Source organism: Alosa pseudoharengus, unplaced genomic scaffold, assembly GCF_046254945.1.
Source record: "Alosa pseudoharengus isolate Yale_2024_CS ecotype anadromous, Long Island Sound unplaced genomic scaffold, YU_APseudo_1.1 YU_APseudo_1.1_scf_3, whole genome shotgun sequence".
NCBI classification, from domain to species: domain Eukaryota; kingdom Metazoa; phylum Chordata; class Actinopteri; order Clupeiformes; family Clupeidae; genus Alosa; species Alosa pseudoharengus.
The window spans coordinates 34,050,353-34,067,766 of NW_027468718.1; the positions used below are offsets into that span (position 1 = coordinate 34,050,353).

Consider the following 17,414-nt stretch of genomic DNA (forward strand, 5'->3'; position numbering starts at 1 on the left):
AGATACTATGTCAGAATAAGGAGATAGTATCTCACAATAACGAGATACTATGTCAGAATAACGAGATATCTCACAATAATGAGATATCATAGATATCAGATTTTTTTTTTTATGTGGCGCAAATGGCCTTCCATATCCATACTTCTATACATATGAATGACCACGGAAATATAAGGGGCAAAGCATTTCCTATTTAGTCATAGCGAAATATGTCAGAATAACGAGATAGGTATGTCAGAATAACGAGATAGGTATCTCAGAATAACGAGATATCTCACAATAATGAGATACTATGTCACAATAACGAGATACTATGTCAGAATAATGACTAATGAATATTTTTTTATGTGGCGCAAATGGGCTTCCATAAATACTATATTAAAGCACTATAGACTGAAATAATTCCTAAGAACTGTCATCATACTCTGCGGGTGAACTATATCTACTGATCTCATCCATCTGCCTTCATGTCCTCCCACTGGACGTGCAGATCAGGAGTTAGCTATGGCGCAAGCAGCAGCATTCCATACAACATTAAAAGTCTAGTGGTCGAGGACAAGGACCCAGGTTCAAGTCCAAACAGAGGTCATTTGTCGATTCCACTCCCATTCGTTTCCTGTTCACTCTCCACTGTCCTGTTGAGAAAGGCAACAAAAGCCCCCAAATAAATCTTTAAAAAGGAAGTGAGAACTAAAGAGAGAGGATGGGAACTTCCCAGAATTCAGAGATCAACAGAAAATAACGGACCAAGCAAAAATCCTCTCATGTCTGTGATAATGCATCTCACCAATGCAAAATTTGAGGATTTATATTTCTCTGACAGTAATAACTGCATATTGCCTGTTTAACCAGAAAACTTTAAGTTACTTATTAATAATAAGAAGGAACAGAGATAATGCAGATTATTAATTTGTTTAATAAGAACAGATGTACAGGTATGTACAAATCGGTAAAACACAATAACCAACCGAAATAACCAACATAGCTTCCACAGCAGCACAGCCGTAAGGTTGTCATGAGCTGAGAACTAATGTTACATTAACTGTTGTCGAGTTGATCAGAACTGAAGTAATCTAATAAGTATCCCATCTCCTCCTCAACTGTCTGTCTTTACGGCTGAATTTACCAGATTACTTTATACATTCCTCATGACAATAAAATAACAATAAAATAAACCAACACAAAAATATTTAAAATGTCTTGACATGAACGTCACTGATGGTTTGCTTGACAACAACGGAAATATTTAGTGATGGCCACAAACTAGTGAAGTAGGTCTACACCGTCAGTTTTCTTCCTCTCTACCAGGTGGCAGCAGATGAACACAGTCATGTGAGATTACTTTGGTGATCCACAGCAGAGAACTGATTGACTGAAGACTAAAGTTTATATACTGAAAAACCAACAACGCTTGTCTGAACATGTGTTCTCACTGTGTCCCTCCAGCAGGGAACCCACTGCTGCAGGTGTGTGAACTCTGCCCAAACTGATCCACTGATACTGCAGCCTTCACTGGTAAGATCCTCAGAGAGGACCATGTGATAAAGAATGGAAACAGTTTCCCAGTGAAAGTGTGTGTGAAGGAATGCAGGTTTGTGTTATTATCAGGGTCATAGAATGAGAGCTCTCCTCTGTCCCAGTCCAGCTGCACTCTGATCCTCTGGGGTTTCTCGTTCACTTTAAGGACAGTGACTGGTTGGGATGGGGAGTGTGCCTTGTATCCATGTTTAGAATATCCCATACTCCAGGACCTACAGATGGAATCCTTCCACCTACTCTGACCAGACTCAGTCTGCACTCCCAGGTGCCAGGCACCACTTCCATCTCCAACTTCCACATCCCAGCAGTGGGTCCCTGCGCTAAAGCCCCGGCAGTCCACAACACGGGGCACACTGCTATAATATCTCTCTGGGTTGTTAGGATGGTGATGCTGGATTCTTTTAAAACTGAATCTCACACTGGTCAGATCCTCAGACAGCATGAGGTTTGGGTGTGCAATGTTGGGATCCAGTATCACAGGAGCTACAGAGAGAGAACATGAAAGTTCAGTAAAGCGTTTTCCAGATTATTACAACGTCTCAACTTTTTTTGTTTTGGGGTTGTATAAATAATGTAAACAACGGATGACAACTTGTAAGCATGTAGAAATTAAAGGAAGGCTTGGAAAACATAGAATTGACTGTAACCAATAGGTGAAGAGCAGGAATGAGGAGGCTACTCACAGTACCGAACCACGTCCTGCATCTTCTCCCAGACTCTGAACTTCAAGTTGCCCAGGTGCTTTGCCACATTGATCAGAGCCCCTGAAACCCTCTCTGGATTCTGCAGTGCGCATTGGGCTCTGGAATAACATTCAGGGGTCAGTGTTGGTGTAGCGTGGATATTCCAGACCCAAATCCGAAAGATTAAAGGTCTGGCCATGAATAATGTAACAGCCCAACTCGAGGGGCGGCACCAAGCATGCATCTGAAAATCTCACTGCATGCAATTGGATCACACTATACCACCACTGTTTACTGACTGATTCCAGACTTCAACGCACTGGGATAAGCATCATTACTCATTGCCAGAGTGACTCGCTGAGCCAATTCAAATTGTGCTCCCGCGAGAACTCTGGATTTCCAGGGTAAGTGTCGGTGTGGCTTTGGATTCAGAACCAGAAGAGAGAAACAGGAGGCAGATCACTCACCTTTCCAATGTGCTCTTGTAGTTCTGTAAAACAGAGGATGAAATAAGTTAGGCCACATCACTGTGTGTGTGTGTGTGTGTGTGTGTGTGTGTGAGAGAGAGAGAGAGAGAAAGAGACAGTATAACATAAACAGTAACTTACTGACCAAAGTAACATCTGAGGATTTAAACATAAACTCCTTTTTTCTCTCATATACCTGACAAGTTCCTACCTGCAGCAATGACACATCATCAGCTCCCATTTTCTCTTTTACAACTCTGATTGAGTCCGAAAGAGATGAGATCTCTCTGACCATCTGCTCAATCTTCTCCTTCATCATCCGACTCTTCTGACCTTCCTCCTTCCTTAGTGCAGATATCCTGGCTGCCTCTTCATCTCGAAGAAACTGGTGAAGCTTCTGAAAGTCTTCCTTGATCTGCTTCTCCGTGTTATTGGACTGAACCTATAATACCACGTCATTGTTTTAATCATGTTGTAAGTATTATGCTGTTTGTTGAACTTTATTTTGAGGCATATTAGGCCTACTCTTACCTTAATGTACTCTGCAGTGTGGTCACAACTGAGTTTTACTTGTTCATAGTCTTCAAGTGTATTCTGTAAATCCTTCATTTTGATCCTGAGACCCTCCTGAAATAAAACCATTTAGTGGTTTGTGCAAGTGCTGTTGTTGTGGTGTGTTGTGGTGGTGGTGGTGTGTGTGTGTGTGTGTGTGCCTGCATGTGAGATAGAAAGGAAACTTAAACATTAATTGCTGGTCTACAACACTGTTTAGTCCAAAGTCAGTCAATTCAAGGCTGCTCTCACACCCTATTCCACATAGCTCTGTTAAAGCTTACTAATGTATTGCCAAATGTATTATCACAACTGAAGTCACCTAATTAATGTACAAAAGTTAACGTCTAAAATGCTAAGTCAAAAATATGCTAACATTTGGTCAGTGTTAATATCTTGATTGAGGTGATTTAACTGTGTGCAAGAGAGGTAGCCTATAGGCCTATTTATTTTTGAGATATTTTTACAACATGCACAAAACATCGTATGGATAGGATGTCATGTACATGTAAGAAGGTGCAAATATATTGATATACAATACATATGCTAGTACTAGGTATTGCTAATACAAAAACACACACCAGCAATCTTACCTTGCACTCCAGTGCTGCTTCACTGATGGGTCTGAATTTGTGATTTCTGTGGAGTTTTGAGTCTCGACACACCAAGCACACAAGCTGTTTGTCATTTTCACAGAAGAGCTGGAGTTCTGAATGGTGCAGACTGCAGAAGGGCTTTCTTTGACTTCTGTCCTGTTGGAAAATCTCACAAAGGTACTTCAAATGCAGGTTAAGTGGAGGCCTTTCTTGTGAGGATCTCTTCCTGCAGACCGGACATTCCCTAAACCCTCTGGTTCCCCAGAACTGCTGCAAACACATCTTACAAAAACTGTGACTACATAGCAGAAGAACTGGATCCTTGAAGATTTCATGGCACACAGGACAGGAGAAATCCTCCTCTGAGAAAGAACTGGAAGCCATTTTCCTCAGCTGCAGTTGATGTTCAAACTTGGATGGTTTGAAGTTCTTCCTCTCCCTGCATGTTTCTCTGTTCTACGCTGAGGTATTTTTGGCGACTCTAGAGCTCCCCCTAGAGTCTTGATGTATTTATATTTTACTTTGCCATTGTAAATAGTTTGCTTCTCATGGCTTGTTCCTAGCCTGGGAGTTCCCATGCTGCCTTGCGCGCGATTTGATTCACGCTGCTAAGGCAGCCTGGAAACTACCGCCCTAATTTTTGCCTCAGATAGGGAACCAATCACAGAACAGGGGGGAAAGCATTTGATAGACATCCGTGGTACCCAATAAACGGATCTGGGCATTTTTTTCAAATACGAGAAAATGAATGTTTGGTTCCCAGACCACGTCTCATTGAGAAGTGGTGGCGCTAGCCAGGCTAGCTTGTTCCCCCTGTACACAATAAAACATATTTTGTTGTGGAGGCGAATGACTAACAACAGACAAAGATATACCAACCCAAACTGCTTTTAAATCGAACCTTAAAACAACCCTTTTCCGTCTGGCGACTGATACTGAAGTTGGTTTCTTGGAGGATAGCCTTATTGTCTTGGTCTGTAAATACTGCATGCTTGTCTGTGTTGTGTTTGTTTTTGTTTTTATTAGCCTTCCTTTTTCTTTTATTTTCTTTGCTATTTGAAGCAATTTTGTCTTATATGTGCTATAAAAAAACTTACTTACAGTATGTACCTACTTAATGGTGTGTCAAAAATATGAAGTCAAAATGCAAGAAAATAAGCAATGACAACATCATGTCATGGATTGAATTGAAAGCTGTTTTTATTCATACAGACAATATTTTTATTTACATAGACAAAACCCATTTACTACTAAATTAAGTTTTGTTCCAAAGTACATTACAACTCCTTAGTTGGCATAATAATTTGTGCAATTCACATACACAAACAACAACTACTTGAAAGTGAACAATCAATTACTAAAGAACATTAGGGCAGTTGTGACATGGCAATTTGGTCAAATCAGTCTTATTCATGGGTTTCATCAGGTCCCTTTACACAGGTGTATTAATCAAGCACCATGCAGTCTGCATTCATAATCAAGGTGCATGATTGTATACACCTGTGGAAAGGGACCTGATGAAACCCATGAATATAGTATTTGCCATACAATGATGCAGAAAAGCACTGTGATTATAAAGCACTGTGTTATGATAATCTGAGCAATATTTTAGCAAAATCAGTGCAATAGCTGACCTTCAATATGGAGACAGAGACCAGGTGCATTGTGACAGAGACCAGGTACATTGTGGCTGCAGGTACATTTTGTCCTGCCGATGCACTAGTGCTGTACACTGAAAATGTGCCCATAAGCAAACTTTTGGAATCCTCATTTCATATCGGTAACAAACTGGTGGCTTTTTTTCAAATATACACAGGAGAGATGTTAAATTTCTAGTGCTGTAGAGGATTCCATACAGTGGCCAATCAACAACAAAGCCTATTCACTGTCAAAACTAAATCACAATCACAAATCACAAGCAAAAACATCACCAACAGAACAGCCTTCAAGAATATTTCACTGGGGTTAAACTGAACTGTCTCCTTGCCTGAACTCTTTTTTAAATACCGACAGTAGATTAAATTTGGATCTTTGCAGCTGGTTTCTAGGATCACTCACATCCCTGTTTTGCGCCCTCTCAAACTCCCTCACTGCTTGACCACAGACATGTAATTTCAGAGAGACTTCACATTCTTCACTCAGATCATTCATCTTCTTGTCAATCATTCCTAGAAGTTCTCTTATATATGCATCACTGTAGTTCTTGCTGCTCTGTACTTTCCCTGACACATAGGACTCACATTCTTTAATGACGCCATCACAGATACTCTGGAGTTTTTGGGGATTTTGGTTTCTTCCAAGCCACTGTTTTTTCACAGTAAATTTGTCAAGTCCACAATTCTGCAAATTTGTCTCTGAGAGCAGCTTTTTGGTCTGTCCGGACTTCGTCTTGAAATGTGACAGCAACACAGAGAGAACACGCTGACAGACATCTTGCGCTGGTAGGACATCTGGGTACATTTCACCCAAAATGTCCTCCCACGTACTCTCAAATTCTGTGTCAAGACCATCATCCGATAAAACTATCATTTTCTCACGACAGATTTTCTGCAGTTCTTTAACCTTTCTCCGTATGGTCTGATTCTGGATTTTGTTCATGTCCTTTCCTTCACTGATCATATTTCGTCCCTTCAAAGAGTATTCTATAAAACGTTCTATCTCTCTTCTCAGAAATGTAATATTGCTCTTGAATTCATCTTTGTGTTCTGCCCCCAAAGCACAATAGTCATTCTTTGCAAAGTATTCATCAAGGTGTTTGTTGATATTTGCCTCTTCCTTATCCAAAGCTGTTGCTGCCTCTTGTAATATTTCTGTCACTTGGGATTTTGAGAGAGGTCTACCTTTGGGCATATTGTATTCTTTATCAGCATACCATTTCTCCATTGCTGAGCGAAATGACCACTCCCAGTTTTCATACTCTGCATATAGTGTGGTATAAGCTTCAAGTACAGAACTATTCTTGAAATTAAAGATGAAGTTCTCAAACTTCACCACATTCAATAAATCTTCTGTGCACTTGGTGAATGTTCTTGCATCATTCCTCTCAAAGTCAGGTGATGTTTGTAAGGAACCAATTATGCTCTTTTTGAGTTCAAAGACAGCTTTGCTGTAGCGAGCATTTACTGGGCCCATTGGGGGTGGTCCATGCCAAAATCCAGGAATATAGTAGCTGTCTTTGTCAGGCACAAAGTCCATCACATCAGAGAATGTTATATTGCAATCTTTATTCTCAATTTTAGCTGCTGTCCTGGTCATGTCATTTAGTTCCTCCTCAAGTTTCTTCCGGTCTCTCATGTTGTTGTCATGAAAAGACATGTCTGTCACATTCTGATGCACAAACAGACATTTGGGCTTCTTCAGAACTTCCTTCATCCTAAGAAAGGCATGAACCACAATCTGCAGAATGTCTTTCGTCTCTGTATTGTTTTCCATTGAAACATTGATGAGGGTGATGTCACTGAGCCCTATGACGAGTGTTGCTAGTTCGTTGTCGTGTTTGTAACTTGTGCCCAATGATGCAGGTGATTTTAAGCCCTCTGTGTTGATAATCATGATGAAGTCACACTTTAACTCAAATCTGACTTCATCAGAAACTCTAATTAGCTGCATAAAGGCTCCTCTGGTGCATCTTCCACTGCTGACGTCAAAATGCACTCCAAACAAGGTGTTGAGTAAGTTGGACTTCCCAGAGCCTTGCACCCCTAACACAGTCAATACCTGGATCCTGCTCTTGGTGGTGACCAACTTATGTAGCTGAGTCAGGACTTCTGATATCCATTTCATTGGGATGTTTGATGCATCTCCATCAACTAGCTCAACTGCATATCCATCCAGCAGGACCTGAGCACACAGAGGAGGCAGATGCTGGACTTGTTGTCTGGCCTGGGTATTGTCTGGAAGGGAGCAAGCACACTCATAGAGCTGGCCCAGCTCGCGGAAGAAGTGTTCAGGACCTAATGAGCACTTGGGGATTTGGTAACACAACCCTGCAGTTGTTTCCTTGTCTTGTGGTGTTCTGTGACCATATTCATTCCGTTGCTCAGGATTCTGATGACAAACATGTTCCAACTTAATCTTCAGCCACTTAAGGAAGTAGAGGCGCACTGCTTTAGACTGGGATATTCCAGCTGTGAAGTTGGTCATGGCCTCAGAAATATCTGTCTGATATTGCTTCTTTCTGAAATGATATATTTTGCTCTGGAGTGAAAGTCTGTACTGCTTTATATTTTGCCCCCTGTCTACATGTTTCATGCTGTACATTTCTTCCTTGGTTTGGCTGATTTCCTGCCACATTTGTCCATGCAAAGGCAACTGATCCTCTTTGAATTGTGAAATATCCTTAACAGTACTACTGATTGCTTCTGCATAATATCTGCCCTTCACACAGTCTCTGCAGTCCTCATCAACATGAATTCCCGCCTGACGAGCAGAAGTAGTCATGTTCAAAATCTTCATGCGTTTCTTTTCAGTGACTCCACTCACATATAATCGAAGGGTCTTCACAAGCTCTTTATCATTCTGTCTGTTCTTGATGACCACGTTTGTCTCCTTGATGTTGAGTTTTCTGCAAATATCCTTAGCACTCTGAGAGCTGGTGACCAGGAACAGTTCTGCTTTGCTGTCCGTGTTGGTCAAAGCGGTGAAGTCACCCTCTAGGTCATCACTGAAGATGAAAATGGCAGCTGAGGTCTGAGACAGGAAATACATCTGCGTCTTGAACAACTTGCCATCTCCTCTCAGATTGGCCATGGCAACAGGCTCTCTGAACAGGTCAATGTTTGTGTTTCCACAGGACAAATACCAGCTGACTTCAACCAGACCATCTGAGATTCTCCTGGGCACATCACCATACTCCATATCATGGTGAACAAATGTGTCATTGGGCTGATGAAGATCACTGAGTAGCTTGTTAAGAGTCTGAGATTTGGCCAAGCTGCTCTCTCCTAGTCTAACAAAAGACACCATGGGAATGTCCATGTCTACAACCCTGCCCTCTACAAATGCCCTGTCACCTGCTGGAGAGTAAGGTCTGAACTTTTTAACTATGTCTCGCATGGCCCACAGCATCAGAGTGCTCTGCTGTGTGTCACAGTTTGGCAACAGCAAAGGAACAGCAAATTGGCATATAGACATTTTGGAGACCATTTTCTGTCTGAGGAAAGGATCTGCACAGTGGAAAAGAGCAGTAATTAGATCTAGAGGATTTATGGTATCAAATATAGATTTAGGATCACAGTAGATATGGTCAGTATTATAGACCTCTACATAAATGGGATCTTCTCCAAATATGTTGTGTCTAGGATTAATATTGGCAATCATCAGTTTCCTTAAGAATGTCCATGGCAGTTGTTCCAGACTCTGTGCTGATTTATCAGACACTGTGTTTCTGTTGATCTCCAGGACAGAGCTGAGTGTGAGCTTTCCTCCTTGAAGATCCTTCAGGCCCAAAATAGACAACACCTCAGCAAGATCATGCACTGGGGATTGAATGAATATCGCAGGTTTATATCTTTATTCTACATTACCTGGTTGAGAAATTCTAGTATCTATATCTATATCTATACCTATATCTATCTAGATATTCAAGTTTGGACAAATGTACAAATGAAGAGTTTGGTTCCAAAACGCTGTATCTCCATTTTCAAAAACATTAAAAAGTCATGACATTTAATTGTGTATTTCAGTAAATATGTGTAAATCTACCCAATTACAGTTCCACTGTAAAACAACATGTAAAAAAAGATTTATGAAAATTCATTGAAATGGAGGATAGAGCGTTTTGGAACCAAACTCTTCAAATGTAAACTGAAAGAGAACACAAGACCTCAAGTTTGGAATATAGCCTACAAGGTGTTTATTTTTCCGCTGAACCCTATCAGTCAATTCATTCAAAGAATTAGAATGATGTGTCTGTGCCACTGGCTATATATGGACAAAATTACAAACTTCTTCTCTTTTTGTCTGAAATAAAGTTTGTGTGTCAATGTGATGTCTTCTGTTCTCCTTCGGAGAAGCAAGGTTACGTTTGTAACCAGAATGTTCTCTGTCAGAGCACTAAGCACTTTTGTAATATGCAGTCACAATTGATAAATGCAAAGGCTACACGTGTTAAAGATATCAGAGATCATGATTCAATCTATCTACACTGTTAGAGCAAACATTCACAGACAAAAACAATATTTCTTGCTTTATTTTCTTACCAATTTTGAAGGTTCTAGAGATTGTATTGCTTTGGTTGCCATTGCTCAATACAGTGGCCACAGACACAGTGTAATCCTTCCCATGTTGTAGGTCAGGGATGGTATAATGGAGGGAGTCTCTGTGAATGGCATTGAGGTGAGTCCCATCTCTGAAGATGTCCAGCAGGTAAGACACCTGGCCCACTCCGTCAGGTTTGGTCCACGTCAGAGATGCACTCGAAACGCCTGCTTCCACTGCTAAATTCTCTGGTGAAGGAACCGCTGCAGAGAAGATCAGATTGAGTTATGAACGATGTTCTTATATAGAAACATAATTAGAATAAAGATATTACGAAATACTGTAGGCCTACATCTCATGATGAGTAGTTATTCACCATCATTTGCAAATTGGTAATGACGGTTAAAAGTGATTAGGGGAGAGGCGAGAGACACGTATGGAGCACAGCTGAAGACGCACTGTCACAGGATAAATGTTGTTTTTTTCAGTCATTTGAGCAATATTTGGGTAAGTGTTGCTTTTTTCAGCCTATGTTTTCGATGGTAACCCATTGTCAGTCAATAGTGAAAGTAACTGCATATAACTGTGTCTTGTCGTTGACTGACACCTTGGTGAAGTTAGTTTCACTTTGTCAATGAGTTCAAATAATAGACGAGTGCAAATGCGTGAAGGCTATGCTAGGTTTTAGTAAAGCATGGTTTAGTGGAATGACTATTCCATAGGGTCTCGCAAGCAGCCTCCTTCAAATGCGCCGTTGAATGCCAAAATACCGATGCATTTATTTGACATATCGCGCTTTGCGCCGTTAAAGGGAATGACAGATGTCATTCTCATTGGTTTAAATGATGTTACGCCCAAAACACACCCATATGACTGATTAAAAAACCTAGGAACACCTTGGGCTGTATTTTGGGTCACCAGCGCATGGCGTAAAGTTCGTTATTCACCGGCGCGAAGTTGAATTCGTTATTTTGCACCTTTATTTTTTAAGCATTGCGCCCAGGGGTGTGGCAATTAACAACCTAGGGAGGGACCTGGCGCATTGTCTAAAAATCGCTATCATACACCACCTAAACCTGGTCAGAAGTCAATGGCGAGTTGTTCATATGCTATTTTAAGAGCGCATGTCAACAGTCATATTGGCAGGTGCACGCACCATCCTTCTATCATTCATGAATCCACACCAGCGCACGTCCATGCAAAGCATTACAAATTGCACGATTACAATGGTAAACATAATTAGAATAAAGATATTACGAAATACTGTACATCTCATGATGAGTAGTTATTCACCATCATTTGCAAAGTGATTAGGGGAGAGGCGAGAGACACGTATGGAGCACAGCTGAAGACGCACTGTCACGAGATATAAGCAACTCCTCTGCAGGATAAATGTTGTTTTATTCAGTCATTTGAGCAACATTAGGGTAAGTGTTGCATTTTCCAGCCTATGTTTTCGATGGTAACCCATTGTCAGTCAATAGTGAAAGTAACTGCATATAACTGTCTTGTCGTTGACTGACTCCTTGGTGAAGTTAGTTTCACTTTGCCAATGAGTTCAAATAATAGACGAGTGCAAATGCGTGAAGGCTATGCTAGGCTTTAGTAAAGCATGGTTTAAGAATGACTATTCCATACGGTCTCGCAAGCAGCCTCCTTCAAATGCGCCATTGAATGCCAAAATACCGATGCATTTATTTGACATATCGCGCGTTGCGCCGTTAAAGGGAATGACAGATGTCATTCTCATTGGTTTAAAATGATGTTACGCCCCAAACACACCCATATGACTGATTAAAAGACCTAGGAACACCTTGTTACGCCATGCGCTCCACTTTTGAGAACGAAACCCCTCCCAATGTGAACTGAACATCCTACTAAATTTGAATAGACTTTTGACGAGTGACGATGCACTTTAGAATGTCATGATAGGGCCCCTTGTCTTTAATCTTTAAAGGGGTGGTTCAGGATTTTGGACATAGGACCTCATTTCCAAGTTAGCAAGTGTGATATTTATCACTGGAGACCGTTTTCAACATGTTTCATCCAGTCCTTCTAGTTGCAGAGTTCGCAGCTGCTAGGCTAGCCCAAGTCAACGGTATGTGTTAGCCTGCCACTAAAAACAGTCTTACCCACTCCACAGTACACCTGAGGCAAATAAATTATTACGCTAGATTATCGATGTAAATATTGCATCGCATTGCAATAGTTATATATATGTTCCCTGTAGTTGGTAGTAGGCATACTATGATATAATATATAAGCTACGGCAGTGGCTAGTCCAACCAATCTAAGGTGTGTATCAAACCATGGAGTGGACATTACCTGAGTTCACAGGCCCATGATTTTGCATTGGTCATGTGCACTTTCAGACTTATTAATAGAATGGGGTGTGCTTTCGTTAATACATTGATTGACAATAAAACAATAGTTATGGAGTGGACATTATGTGAGTTCACAGGCCCATTATTTTGCACTGATTTGATGCACTTTAAGACTTATTTAGAGAATGGGTGTACGTATACTTTCGTTAATACGTTGTTTGACAAAGCCTGACAAAAACCCTCCATACACAAATCATGGGATTGTGCATGTACATATATCTGCAGCAAGTTGCACATAAAGATACATGTGGCCCACGGAATAGCATTACACAGATGCAATATAATGTGACATGTATATGTGATGTTAACACTTTGCTCAGATGACTCTACTCTACGTCAGTGGTTTTCAAAGTGGGGGCCGGGGCCCCCTGGGGGGCCGCGAGGGGGTGCCAGGGGGGCCTCAGCAAGTTGGAAGGAAAAATAAAAGCAAAAAATAAATACATTTGGAAAATTAAAATATACCTATTACTATGAGGGTTGTTATAATAATGTGAGGCATATCTGAACATTATATTTCCCATGATAATGACTGGGAATAATAGTAGAGTGATAGCTCTCATATAGCAGAAAGCCCCAAATACAATTTTTACACACTGTATGCTCCATCGCGAAGTGCTTGTGGCTAAAATAATTATTAGGATTAGCTCAATGTATTTTTACATTTGCCGTAATATTGTCGATGGGTTTAATAGGGGGGGTCACATCAAGGGGGTCCTTGGCCAGAACCTAGTGGTATTTGGGGGGCCTTGTCGTGGAAAAGTTTGGGAACCCCTCCTTTACGTTACCTGTGTCTATACATCCAGTTGCATATGGCTTCTGATCACCATCTTCACTGATGGTGGCAACATTAAAGATGTACTTCTCTCCTGGAAGAAGATCTGTCACGTCCATCCCTGGACGCGTCACCACTAGGTTGCGCTGTTCTTGGCCTCGTGTCCATGTGACTTTGAACCTGTGACGACCACTAGTGTCTTTTGTTGGTGGCCAGCTCAAAGACACAGTGTCTGACCTCACTGAGGTGAACTGAATCTGTTTAATGGAAAGACCTGAGAATGTAAAAGATACAGGATTGTTTAGCATTCGAGACTGTACTAACATGAAACAGTTGAACAAATGGATGCTGCAGACTTTTGCACCATTTTGTAATATTAGATCAAGTGAAAAAAGGTCCATCTGGATCCTGATCAGTTGCTGGAAGAGGCAGGTACAGTACCTTGTTGGATTGTTGTATTGTAGTCTGACCCTTGAGTCTGCAAAAGAAAGATCAATACAGTCAACTGTATCCATCAGCAGACGTGAGTGAAATTAACTTTATGGAACCCTTAGAAAGGAAACTGAACAGTGAGGGGAGACATACAGCAATACAAATAAATATTGTATTAGAGAATGACACTTGAGTCATGACATGACAATATTAGTCCAATTGGTCAAAAAAAATGTCTGGATATTGATGAGGTACTCACGTGACCCCAGTTTCCTGAAGGACGGAACAAACCACTGTAGCAGAGATTGGTATGCTTCCCTGAATTCCCCCCTAAAGTATGGTTTAATCTGCCCAACCTCTTATGTGACAGCCCCGCATCCCATCCATGTGAGAAACATGGCCAGAATGTTCTGACGTTGACTTACAAGTTATCACATGTTCAGGGCACCACATCCGGCTCAATGTGCCAACGACGACCCAGGTTCGAGTCCGACCCAGGTAATTTCCCGACGCCACCCTAACTTGCTTTCTGTCAGTCTCCTCACTGTCCTCTCACATTAAAGAAGCCCTATGCAACAATTTTAGCAAAAATGACCTTAATTATGCAGGTTGAGAGTCGTTCTGATGGTTTTATAACACTTTTTGGGTCGTTTGGTGGGTGCTTTGTCTCCCCCTAGTGCTTCTCCGCGGAAAAACCAAATATGCAACTTTCTGGTCCTGGACCGAAGAAATCCAGATGTGACTCGGCGGAAGGCCTCGAAAATGTAGTCAGATTGTAGTTTCTAAGAAGACTGCATGTATTGTGAGCCCTGTATGTGTTTAGCTTGGTTTCTTGATGGCTAGGTCGCTAGCTAGTGGGGGTTTAGCGTAGCAGTCACTTGCTACCGAAGCTGCAGGGGGAGCTATGTTGTGAAAAATGCGAGCCCAAATCAGGCGAAAACCCAGAAACAGCGAAGGAATAACCAGACTTGCATAGGGCTTCTTTAATGGCATAAAGCCCCGAAAAATACTTACATGTTATATCACATGTTCAGTGTCATAGAGTTCAACCGGAAAGTTTTCAGACACTTCTATGTTTTCCACATTTTGTTTTGTTTCAGACTCATCTTAAAATGGATTCAATTATTTTTTTTCCCTCATCAATCTGTACACAATACCCCAACACTCAACAAAATGGGGGCAGCTGTGTCCTACTGGTTAGCACTTCGGACTTGTAACCAGAGGGTTGCCAGTTTGAACCCCGACCCAAACCCTTGAGCAAGCCACCTAACCCCTCACTGCTCCCCGAGCGCCACTGTTGTAGCAGGCAGCTCACTGCGCCGGGATTGGTGTGTGCTTCACCTCACTGTGTGTTCACTGTGTGCTGAGTGTGTTTCACTAATTCACGGATTGGGATAAATGCAGAGACCAAATTTCTCTCACGGGATCAAAAGAGTAGCCTATATATACTTATACTAGGTATTTGTGATGAGGTCCCAACTTAAACACACTATCATTAACATGTTTGTTTAGAGAAATCATGACATCCCATTCATATTATATCACAGTGTAACATACATAATGTAAATATTTACAGGTCATATTTCTGTGGAATACAATGAACTGACCATATCTCATTGAGTTACTAGACTACAAAACCAACATATAGTACCAGGTTCTGTAGCTGGTGTCCAACCATGTCGGTGTGATGTTTGCTGCAGGACTGACAGAACCGGTCATCACAGGTTATGCACTTTATCACGGCTCTGCCTCTGGGACAGACATCACATGGAGAACTACAAGAAAGCAATCACATTGTTGTCAATAGGTAATCATAGAGAACAGCACTAATTTACTCTGTGTAAATATGTGAAAGTTTAATATGGCTTAATGTTTTGAAGGAGATAATAGTTCATGCGTGTGTAAGGATAAGGTTATAATAAATGTAACACTGGTACATGACTTAGGGCCCTATCATGACATTCTAAGGGCCCTATCATGACATTCTAAAGTGCATCGTCACTCGTCAAAAGTCTATTCAAATTTAGTAGGATGTCCAGTTCACATTGGGAGGTGTTTCGTTCTCAAAAATGGAGCGCATGGCGTAACTAGGTGTTCCTAGGTCTTTTAATCAGTCATATGGGTGTGTTTGGGGCGTAACATCATTTTACATTTTTTTTTTTTTTGGGCTTTTTATGCCTTTAATTGGATAGGACAGTGGAGATTGACAGGAAGTGAGTGGGAGAGAGAGTCAGGGTGGGATCCGGAAAGGACCACGGGGCGGGAATCGAACCCGGGTCGCCGGCGTACGGTGCAGGTGCCCCAGCCAGTTGCGCCACGGCTGGGGCCAGCATCATTTTAAACCAATGAGAATGACATCTGTAATTCCCTTTAACGGCGCAACGCGCGATATGTCAAATAAATGCATCGGTATTTTGGCATTCAACGGCGCATTTGAAGGAGGCTGCTTGCGAGACCGTATGGAATAGTCATTCTTAAACCATGCTTTACTAAAACCTAGCATAGCCTTCACGCATTTGCACTCGTCTATTATTTGAACTCATTGGCAAAGTGAAACTAACTTCACCAAGGAGTCAGTCAACGACAAGACAGTTATATGCAGTTACTTTCACTATTGACTGACAATGGGTTACCATCGAAAACATAGGCTGGAAAAAGCAACACTTACCCTAATGTTGCTCAAATGACTGAATAAAACAACATTTATCCTGCAGAGGAGTTGCTTATATCTCGTGACAGTGCATCTTCAGCTGCATGTGCTCCATACGTGTCTCTCGCCTCTCCCCTAATCTCTTTTAACCGTCATTACCAATTTGCAAATGATGGTGAATAACTACTCATCATGAAATGTACAGTATTTTGTAATATCTTTATTCTAATTATGTTTACCATTGTAATCGTGCAATTTGTAATGCTTTGCATGGACGTGCGCTGGTGTGCGTTCATGAATGATAGAAGGATGGTGCGTGCACCTGCCAATATGACTGTTGACATGCGCGCTTAAAATAGCATATGAACAACTCGCCATTGACTTCTGACCAGGTTTAGGTGGTGTATGATAGCGATTTTTAGACAACGCGCCAGGTCCCTCCCTAGGTTGTTAATTGCCACACCCCTGGGCGCAATGCTTAAAAAATAAAGGTGCAAAATAACGAATTAAACTTCGCGCCGGTGAATAACGAACTTTACGCCATGCGCTGGTGACCCAAAATACAGCCCTATGTCTCGACTAGTCCTGGTCTCTTCTACTCAGCAATGCATGAGGACTTATGCTGCATTCACGTGCTATCGATATGATTAATGGTTAATAAGAATTAATAAGAATTATGATAAATACGAGTTCTCGACGTACAAAATGCACATGAACACCCCCTCACGCCATAATTTCAAATGGGAAATTGGGAGATAATTTTGATATAAGTTCCCGAGATGAGATGACCTTTGACATGGTGCAGTGTAATGCAGTATTCGTCATTCAGTGCAGTTACATGTGCAAAACAATCCGAGTAAAGCACCAATTGGAGTATTATCAGAATGTGGAATGCTCCAGTTTACATGCTAAGGGGGAAATTCTCCCATTTGCACATAGAAAAATTGTGCGTAAGCTTTTTTTACGCGCTTCAGTTACGCACTTTTCAGTTACGCATATTCTCCCATTCCTGCTTCTGTCACACCCAGCGCGCAAGTTCGAAATCAAGGTGACCTTATGAAAGAGGCATGATTTATTTAAAATAGAAAAAGACTGATCCACCACCTCGTTAATTTAGGTTAATATGAAAACGTGGACTTTC

At 41.4% G+C, this 17,414-nt stretch overlaps 1 protein-coding gene across 1 annotated transcript; it reads right to left on the reverse strand.

The window, feature by feature from the left end:
• Positions 1-1,277: 1,277 nt before the first annotated feature.
• Positions 1,278-15,301, reverse strand: LOC143099928 (up-regulator of cell proliferation-like). The gene is made up of 11 exons (XM_076262838.1): positions 15,275-15,301; positions 13,205-13,448; positions 10,038-10,298; positions 6,678-9,314; positions 3,221-3,231; positions 2,982-3,131; positions 2,690-2,712; positions 2,223-2,341; positions 1,958-2,022; positions 1,777-1,854; positions 1,278-1,301 (listed from the first exon to the last, which is right to left on the reverse strand). Exons 1-11 carry the CDS (start codon positions 15,299-15,301, stop codon positions 1,278-1,280), a joined length of 3,639 nt encoding a protein of 1,212 aa, XP_076118953.1.
• Between the last annotated feature and the right edge of the window lie 2,113 nt (positions 15,302-17,414).

Excerpts from the sequence above, each read along its gene's own strand:
- LOC143099928 (XM_076262838.1), bottom strand. The coding sequence starts at position 15,301 with ATGGTTGGACACCAGCTACAGAACCTG. Across the intron at positions 13,449-15,274 it reads GACACCAGCTACAGAACCTG|ATTCAGTTCACCTCAGTGAG; the intron begins GTACTATATGTT and ends TCCATTAAACAG. Across the intron at positions 1,302-1,776 it reads GCAGACTGAGTCTGGTCAGA|AGAGGAAGAAAACTGACGGT; the intron begins GTAGGTGGAAGG and ends GCCACCTGGTAG.